The 9,748-nt window shown below is 44.5% G+C and overlaps 1 protein-coding gene across 1 annotated transcript; it reads left to right on the top strand.

The window, feature by feature from the left end:
* LOC104790371 (kelch repeat-containing protein At3g27220) lies at positions 7,394-9,672 on the top strand. The gene is made up of 7 exons (XM_010516111.2): positions 7,394-7,704; positions 7,923-8,108; positions 8,207-8,436; positions 8,522-8,689; positions 8,778-8,883; positions 9,049-9,255; positions 9,338-9,672. Exons 1-7 carry the CDS (start codon positions 7,510-7,512, stop codon positions 9,500-9,502), a joined length of 1,257 nt encoding a protein of 418 aa, XP_010514413.1. The 5' UTR covers positions 7,394-7,509; the 3' UTR covers positions 9,503-9,672.

Below are 9,748 nucleotides of genomic sequence, written 5' to 3'. Positions count from 1 at the left end.
TTTTTTTTTTTTTTTTTTTTTTTTTTTGTGAAACTTTAGCGATGCTGAGCTGCCGAACTGAATGTAATTGACTCACATTCAATGGAAATTTCGACTCTGTTTCCTGTTTTAGTCAAGTTTTATTTATGTCGAACTGTATGCAATTGACTCACACATTCAATGGGAATCTCGACAAAAATAAACTTTATTGAAATTCTAGCTGCATTTGTTCAATCTTTAACAAAAGATGAGGAATTGCCTACGTACGCTGAAACAGGGATCAAGCCAGTCGTAGTTCATACTACAAACGAAACATAGGTGGAGGTCGGGTTCCCGAAACCCCCTAGGTAAGGTCATAAGGGCGACCTAATAATAGTAACGCTTTAAGTGCGCCGCGTTCCACGAATTCAGGATTCGTTCTCCACACATGGTCATAAGCTCGTAAACGCCAGGGCGAACTGCTTTGGATCTGAGATATGGCCCTTCCCACCGAGCGCCGAGTTTACCGAGCACCGAGTTTACCGGCGTTGGGTTCTCTGGTATTCTCGTAAACTTCTCGTAGGACCAAGTCACCTTCGCTGAAACGCCGCTGACGAACAGTCTTATTATAATAACTAGTTGCTGCATCTTGGTAGTGTTGAATCTGAACTAAGGCTTGGTTGCGTAATTCCTCAGCGAAGTTGATATGATCGATTAGCATGTTGTCATTAAGACTAGGATTATCAACCATCATGGTTCGACGAAGTGTGGGACACCTGCTTCTGCCGAGGCGAGTGCCTCAATCCCATATGCCAGAGAAAAAGGGGATTGTCCTGTAGATCGCCGAGAGATTGTTCGGTATGACCATAATACACCATCAAGATGATCTTCCCACGCGCCTTTCCTCCGACAAAGTCGTTTCTTTGGCCCATCAAAAATCGCTGTGTTCGTCGCCTTGGCTTGACCGTTACCTTGGGGATATCGGGGAGTCGATGTACTTAGGCGAATTTGCCACTTACTCAAGAAACGCCTGGTAATGAGCAAAGTGAACTGCATACCATTATCGGTGACGATCTCGTAAGGTAATCCGTGACGACATATGATGGTTTTCCATATAAAGTTAGTGACGTCCAAAGACTGGATCTTGGTGAATGACTCCGCTTCTACCCATTTGGGGAAGTAATCGGTGAGTACCAGGATGAACTTCTTGGATCTCGAAGGCGGCAGAGGGCCTACGAAATCCATGGCCCAACGCATGAAAGGATATGGAGCCGTAACAGTGCTTAGCAGTTCGGGTGGCACGTGTCGCATTGGCCCGTGACGTTGGCAAGCCTCAAACTTCCCCGAAAAAGCTTCGCAATCAGCAACCATGGTTGGCCAGTAATGACCATCCTTCTTGATCTTTAAAGCAAGCGCCCGTCCGCCAAAGTGGCTACCACCGTCGCCTTCGTGTACCTCCATCATGATTCGCTCGGCTTCTTCGCGACTAACACAGGTAAGGAAAACTCCGGACAAACTGCGACGGTATAAGTTGCCATCCAAGAGGATGTATCTACCGCTTCGAGCCTTCAGACGCCGGGCTGCCCAACGATCTGGCGGGACGATTCCTTCGGAGATATAAAGCTTAATCTCGATTTGCCAATCATCGGGTGGCTTTGTGACATCCGTCAGGTCTTCTATAGGCTCGTTAACTTCCATCGAAACCGAATTGTCATTGATAACGGAGACCAGGCTGGCTAGATCGATGTTGGGTGTCTCGACGCACTCAACAGGAATTGTGCACCGTAAATCTGGATCCGAGTAATTTACCAAGAATGCAAGAGCATCTGCCGATGTGTTTTCGTTTCGCGGAACTTTTGTCAGAGAAAAAGAAATGAACTCCTCAGACAATGTCCGGACCAATTGGCGGTATGCTCCCATTCGCTCGTTCTCAGTGTCGAATTCACCACTGAACTGACTGACTACCAGCTGGGAAACACAGTTGACTTGCAGGTGTGTTACTCCGAGCCCCCGCGCTAACCGTAGCCCTGCGAGAATAGCCTCGTATTCCGTTTCGTTATTGGATGCTTTGAAATTGAGTTTTAATGCTTGTTCAAGCACTTCGCCGCTGGGAGATCGGAGAATGAGTCCCACGCTGGATCCCTGATGAGATGATGAACCGTCGACAAACATGGTCCAAAGCTTTTCCTTAGGTTTTGGATCTCCGAGCTCAGGAGAATGCTCAGTAATGAAATCGGCTAGGACCTGTGAATTCAAGCTTGGTCGAGAACGGTATTCGATGTCGTACTCGCTCAACTCGACCGCCCATTTTGCCATTCGTCCGGACTAAAGGGGGCTATGGAGGATAGTTCGGAGCGGCTGGTCGATAAACACGATGATGGAATGTGACTGGAAGTAAGGTTGAAGTTTACGCGCAGCGGCGATCACAGCGAGAGCCAATTTTTCTAATGTAGGATATCTTGATTCTGCATCGTTGAGGGCATAACTTTATAACACTAGGTTCCTGTGTCCGTGATGAATGCCGTTTTTTTGCGATCCGTCGAACTCATGGCGATCTGTTGTAGCTTCGACAAGTCGGTCTATGTGCGGCAAAGGGAAGTTATCCTTAGGACACACCTTGTTGACATCGGTGAAGTCCACGACCAGGTTGGCCAACCAATCTGGGTACAGGACTTCCATTATTTGATCTGCTTTGAGTAGGCGTTCGACTTCGTCTTGGACTGCTTTTGCCCGATCTTGACCCAGACGCCTGCGTTTTTGCCTAACTAGTTTGAATGTTGGGTCGATATTGAGCCTGTGGCAGATGACGTTGGGGCTAATTCCGACCATATACTTTGTCGACCAAGCAAATGTGGAAGACCGAGTTTGCAGAAAAGCGATGAGCTGTGCCTTAACATTGTCCTCCAGTTCGGCCCCCACCCCGACAGTTTGTGATAGATCCGTAGGGTCGATGTTTACTTGGATTATTCGACATTCCAAAGATTTGAGCAGGTCTCGCTCTGGCTTATGGGGACCAAAGATATGGTCCCCGCTTTGTAATTGTTATGCTTCCTGATTTTTCCTTTGCTTCTTTTCGATGACGGAACAAGTTTGGGTCATCCTTTGATCGCCATATAGCGTAGAGATCCCTATTGGGCTAGGGAATTTAAGGCAGAGATGGTAGGTTGACGGTACGGCTTGCATCGCGTATATCCATGGTGACCCTAGAATGGCGTCGTAAATTGGGGGTGCATCGACGACCACAAATTTAGTTTTTCGGGTCACTCTTCCATCACGCACTTGCAGTTTTACATTGCCCATCGACATTTTACCGATCCCATCGTAGCCGGTCAACGTTCGGGTGTGATGCCCATCTTCTCTAATGTTTGCCAGAATAGAACATTTACGGTACTTCCAGTATCCACCAAGACTCTTTCGACGTCGAATTCGCCGAGTGAGGGTGTTGAATCCCTTTGGCATCTTCCGCGGTGAACGATATGGGATCCAAACAGAGCGGGGGTTCGTCCGAGGCCGCTTGAATACTGCAAATTTGGCGTGCCCTCTTTTTTAATTCCCGAACGGAATCAGTGCAATCTTCTAGCGGGCCAAGTATCATGGTTATTCGACCTCGGTGAGGGGAGTTAGCTCGCTCGGGGTTCTGTCCCCATTGTCTCTTTGGGGGACCGGGTAGCTCGTTTTCTTGGGGCGTCTCTTCTTGATGGTCGGCAAACACCTGATTTGCTGGCTGTAGAATATGGTTAGTCGGGCCGTTGTTTGCATAACCGCGACCACCTGCCCCGACCACCATTAGATCGACCACCCCGCCAGCCTCCACGGCGACCTCTTCCCCCTCGGGAACCTCGGGGTTGAAAAACGGTTTCCACTTCGCCCGCAAGATATTTTCCATAGAGATAATTCTTTAAGTGCATACACTCGTGTGTGGAGTTGCCAGGTACCATATGGAAGTCGCAGTAAAATTACTTTGGATCGGGTGCCGACTTAGTGTGTCCGTCGACTTTGGAAACTGTGTGAACTATCCCCTTCTTTCGGTCCTGAGGGTCGGGATGTTTCTGGGGCTCGTTGTATTCCTCCCGATTCCTGACTCTCGTGGGAGCTGGAGGTTCTGGTACAGTTTTCGCGGCCTACCGGACATCTTCATCTTCCACGAGTGCAAATCGGGAGGCTCGATGTAGCGCTTCATCGAGGTCTTTGGGTTCTCGGATGTTGAGGTCTTTCGTAAGGCAGAACCGGGAAGTAGACCTTTTCTGAAAGCGGCGATTGCGGCATCCTCTGGGACCGAAACGTTTGCCAGTTTTTCTTTAAATCTGCCTAGGAAGCTTCCAATGGGCTCGCCTGGTTCTTGTGCCATCTCCCAGAGAGCCTAACTCGTTACGCCTCGTTCGATGAAAATTCGATAATGCTTAAGGAAAGCTGTTGAAAATTGGGTGTAGTTATCGATCGAGATCGATCCAAGCCTTGTGAACCAAGTTAAGGCGGGACCAGAAAGACTGTCGACGAACAGTTGGCAGCATCCAATATCCCTCTGTTCGTCAGTAAACCGCGCCTAGGCCACTGTTGCCATGAACGACGTCATGAAAACGACTGGATCCTTATCTCCGAGATAGGTTGGGAGCTTCAACTTGACGTTTGGTATGGCGGCCTGCAGGATCCGCTGTGTGAAAGGAGTACGGCGAGTAACTTCGATAATCCTGTCGATTTCAGGGGTTGTACTGATAGCCCGATGGAGGAGAGAATTCATGCCGCGAATCTGCGACTGGATTTCCTCAATCTCAAGGCGAGGTCCCATGCTTGTTGAAGGGGCGGCCTGGATGACCGGGGTCTCACGGATCCGTGAGTTTAGATTCGGCGGCTGGATGACCGATGTCGCCAGGGGAGGAAGAGTTCTTCGTTCCGCTTGGTCGACGTCGGTATGTCCGAGAAGTCGAGATAACGCGTAAGATCGCCTGCCCTGGTTGCGAGCGATTGCTCCGTAGAGAGTGGTGACGGGGTCGTCTGAGTTACGACAGCATCGACTTTGCGGTTGGTGTCAGAGATCATCTGGTAGATCTCCCTTGGTCATGGTGCCGAACAAGACCTTAAAGTCTTCCATGGAGACAACCTGCGGGATTGGTACTGCCATCGTTGCACGATCAAAGGAGTCTTCGGTTCGGACGCCAGGTTGCTGCTCCGTAAGACGCGTCGTTTCCCCGTTCGAAGGTTGTTCGTACGAGCGCTCTGCTTCGAGATCGTCCGGGTGTTCGCGGGTTCGCTCCACCCCCTGGTCGAGGTTGCCTTCGAGTCCGGTTTAAGTTGGGAGTTTGGTGCGGTTATCGGTCAAATCTACCGAAGCGGTGGTGTTGCGACGAACATATATGGCGGTGCATTGCGTGGTTGGAGCATCACCTCGTGCTACGGTATTACCCTGGGAAGACGTGAGGCCCGTGATATCAGATACATTTGAAGAGGTGCGATTTGCCTCTGTGTTGGACATCAGAGACATCGTTGTTAGTTCTTGAGAAATTGACTTGTAAAGACAATTTTGCGTCCCCACAGATGGCGCCAATTGTAGAAATTGGGTTTCACACAATGAATTTGTTTGAAGGGGAAAACAAATTCAGTAAAGCTATCTCTCTAAGAACACGAATCTAAACTAGTTAGCAAAAGGGAATCGAAATCTCTTGAGGAAGAAGTTAGGATTTTCGCTTAAGAACAAGTAAAAGTAGAAGAATTGTATTAATTGTTGGATAGATTACAATGGAGAAGTCTCTCCCCTTTTATACAATTTCGTTTGATCACAAAATATATTAACTTTCCTTGTAGCCCGAAACAAGATATGGAAAGTTCTCATTTCTTCCTCAAGTCGGCCGTCGAGCGAATCAAGAAGTCGGCTTTTCATCAATGGGGTTGGGCCTCTTCGTCCGAACAGGCCTTAAGTAGATCATCATTTAGGACTCTGAACCGGATTCCCGGTTAAGTAATCAATTTATCTTTCTGGTTCAGATCGGTATGTTGGGGGTGCTAAATTCCGCACCAACAGTATTATTTACCAACATAAAGATAAACACTCATATATTTTGATTAGACATATTTTTTTTAACTCTAACTGATATATGTAAGTATGTAACTAACAAATGTAGTTTCATAGGTGAAGTTTAATACACTCGATAAGCATCCGAACATCCGTCCCGTTTAGCCAAGATCAAATAGTTGGAATTAAAAATAGGATCCCTCCCGTTTAGTTTGGACATCTTGTACAGATGATAGGTTTGGTCGAAATTGACCACTTGCATGGGCAAGACCAAATGTCTCAATGAACTCCCAATCACGAACAGAGAATTCACATAACGTGAAACCAAATACTTTTTGTTAGAAGCATGGTTCTTAACACTCAAGAAAAGAAGAAAGAAAAAAAAATCTAGATTAACAAATCAAATCAAAACTACATAAAAAGTAAAATGATAATAAAATAGTGCATAATTAAAAAGGATAATAGGCTCTCCTATAGTTTGCAAGAATCATTAGTAAAACCAACCGTGGAACGAACGTTAGGATCGATAGCTATGACGATCCACCCCACTATTATAGAACTTGTTGCAATCCACATAATTAGTCCTGAATCGGTCAACGGTTTAGCAATTGAACCATCGATGAACCCAATCTTTTGTTTTGCTTTGAGAAAACTCCGGATATGGGTGGACCATTCCGCATAGTTATCTTCTCGAAGTAGAACCGTGGGGATCAAGGGACCCGGAATATCAGAGAGCTTAAAGTAGCTTGAAGAAGTAGAAGATCTGCTACTGCTTGTACCATCATCACCACCATCAGGAGGAGAAATGGCAATGTTTGGCTCACTCATAGTTGCTAACAAATACAAATTATGAATGTAAAGAAGTACAAGTGTTTTGAGTATTTCCTATAATCAATCGTTGTACAAGTACAAATTATGAATGTAAACCCAAACGAGAACTAACCTTCAAGGGGTAATAAGGATCAATGTAGAGTCTGGTAGACAAAGCACAGGAAAGACAGATGTAGATCTGAGCTCTAATTACAGATGATTAAAACAGTGATAAGGGTATCTCCATCAAAGGATTTAACCAAAGTTGCTTAAAACAAATTTTATTATTAATTTTGAAAAAAGTGAAATTATGAACTTTTTAAGAAACTTTATAATTTCATGGGTACATTGATGGTTGTTAAATTTGGAATTCTTAAACTTTACTTTTCTATTTTGAAGTACAAATATACCACCTTTTAGTGAAACGAGATGCATTATAATTGGGTGTTAACAAGACCATGTCTTGTCTTGTGGAACATAAAAGATACTGTAAATTAAATGATTCTGTCTCATGGGCTTTTGTTTAACATTGGGCTTAGTTCAATCCAGCCCATATGATTAAACAAACCCTTCTTGTCCGTTAAGTGGGGGTTCAAAATTGGAAACAAGGAGCGGAGTGAAAACCACCGGCGCACATGTTTTTCCGGCGGTAATAAGAGATTTCTTCACCGTCGTGAGAATAAACATCTCTATATGGACGAGATGTCTCTTTCACGGGACTCGCATAAACACAAATGGCGAACAAACCTGATCATCATCACCAATCTTCAAGGAGATTGATACTTGTATTGTATTTCACCAGTGTTGTTGGGATTGGATTCGTCGCAGCTTTCCTTTTTCTGTCTTCTTCTTCTTCTTCAAATCTCTCCTTCACCGCCGTTTCTTCAATCTTGGTTCCCGTTAACCGGCCGGAGATTCAGATTCCCAAGGTCCCTTTTGCTTAATCTTTTCAATTGATAGGTTTTAGCTATTCTTAGGTTTGAGGAACGATGAGTTTATCATCTCTAAGAAGATTGATGATTTGTGTGTGTTTTAGGGTTTATCAGCTATTCTTCCTTTCTACGTTTCAATTGATTGTGTTTTTAATTAGGGTTTAGCTCTTCTGAGTTGTTTTTTTTTTATAGATTTCATCATTCTTCACTTGCAGAGAAGCAAACAAACGAATGATACAAAAGATCATGTCCGATTATTATCTGCAACATTCGCCGATATACCGGCGCCGGAGTTACAATGGGAGCAAATGCAATCTTCTCCAGTTCCACGTCTTGATGGATACTCTGTTCAAATCAAAAACCTTTTGTATGTCTTCTCTGGTTACGGCAGTCTAGACTATGTAAGGAGCTTGTTTATTTCTATACTCAAATTGCAAAGTTCTTTGAAGAAATGTGTTGAGAAGAGATTTGAATGATCACTTGATTTGTTTTGCCTCAGGTTCATTCTCATGTGGATGTGTTCAATTTCACAGACAATAAGTGGTGTGAGAGATTCGACACTCCAAAAGAGATGGCGAATTCGCACCTTGGGATTGTGACGGATGGACGGTATGTGTATGTGGTTTCAGGGCAGCTTGGTCCTCAATGCAGAGGACCTACCTCTCGTTCCTTTGTTTTAGACTCATTCACAAAGACATGGCTCGAGTTCCCTTCACTACCAGCTCCAAGGTAAAGACTTTAGATCAAGAAGATGTACTTATGTTGTTTCTGTATAGTCAAGTTCGATCATCGAGCTCCGTTTTTTTGGATTCAGGTATGCTCCAGCAACTCAGATATGGAGAGGGAGGCTTCATGTGATGGGTGGAAGCAAAGAGAATCGCAATGCTGTTGCTTTTGACCATTGGAGCATAGCTGTAAAAGATGGAAAAGCCCTTGACGAATGGCGAGAAGAAGTTCCAATCCCTCGAGGTGGACCACACAGGTTTTGTATTGTCTTTAAGTCACTGCCTGGTTTTGCCTTTTGATTTGAGTCCCTTAAGGTTGCTAATATTGCGGTTTACGCTGTGTAGGGCTTGTGTAGTTGCTAACGATAAACTGCTTGTGATCGGTGGCCAAGAAGGTGACTTCATGGCCAAACCTAACTCACCCATCTTCAAGTGCTCACGTAGACGCGAGGTTTACCTTCCTCTTTAATCTGTAGTTTCTGATTTTCACTGATTCAATTTTTTGAGCATTGACTGTTGAGCATTTAAAAACCAAACCAGAATTTTTTTGACTTCAGTCAAAACTGAAAGAACCAAAGGCACGCCTCTAGTTTCTAATGTTTTGGTCGCATTTCAGATCTTTAATGGTGAGGTGTACATGATGGACGAGGAGATGAAGTGGAAAATGCTGCCACCAATGCCAAAGAACAATTCCCACATTGAATCTGCATGGATCATTGTCAATAACTCAATCGTTATCGTTGGTGGTACCACAGATTGGCATCCAGTGACGAAAAGGCTTGTTCTTGTTGGAGAGATTTTCCGGTTCCAGTTAGATACTTTGGTTAGTGATACTATCATCATCATCTCAATCATAGCTCTTTGTTCTTTTGTTTCTTAAAACTGAATATGAAATATTTTTGCAGACTTGGTCTGTGATTGGACGGTTACCATTCCGTGTCAAAACAGCCATGGCCGGATTCTGGAACGGTTATCTGTACTTCACATCGGGGCAGCGAGATAGAGGACCGGATAATCCACAGCCTGGTAAAGTTATTGGAGAAATGCGGAGAACCAAGTTGAAGTTTTAATTGATTTGAAATTACTCTACTTTTTTAATAGAAGAATCATTGGTTTTTAGACAGAAGACAAACTTGTCCTAGTCTACTACACAGTACGACATGAAAAATTGCTATCAAGACAACTAAATTAAGATTTAAACTGTAAAAACTGTTCAGACTATCAAATGTATATTATACAAGTACCCCCCAATGTCAAAGCTGGGAACGACAAAGTAAATTAGATTTACTTGTGTTGTAACTTGTAATGAACAACGT

The sequence above is a fragment of the Camelina sativa genome, chromosome 6 (genome assembly GCF_000633955.1).
Source record: "Camelina sativa cultivar DH55 chromosome 6, Cs, whole genome shotgun sequence".
Taxonomy (NCBI): Eukaryota; Viridiplantae; Streptophyta; class Magnoliopsida; order Brassicales; family Brassicaceae; genus Camelina; species Camelina sativa.
This window is presented reverse-complemented; position numbering and strand designations above follow the sequence as displayed.

What these genes read in the sequence shown, in the direction of transcription:
- LOC104790371 (XM_010516111.2), top strand. Translation starts at nt 7,510, where the DNA reads ATGGCGAACAAACCTGATCATCATCACCAATCTTCAAGGAGATTGATA. An exon ending in CGGAGATTCAGATTCCCAAG is followed by an intron (nt 7,705 to 7,922) that starts GTCCCTTTTGCT and finishes CTTCACTTGCAG; the next exon opens with AGAAGCAAACAAACGAATGA. An exon ending in AGTGCTCACGTAGACGCGAG is followed by an intron (nt 8,884 to 9,048) that starts GTTTACCTTCCT and finishes GTCGCATTTCAG; the next exon opens with ATCTTTAATGGTGAGGTGTA.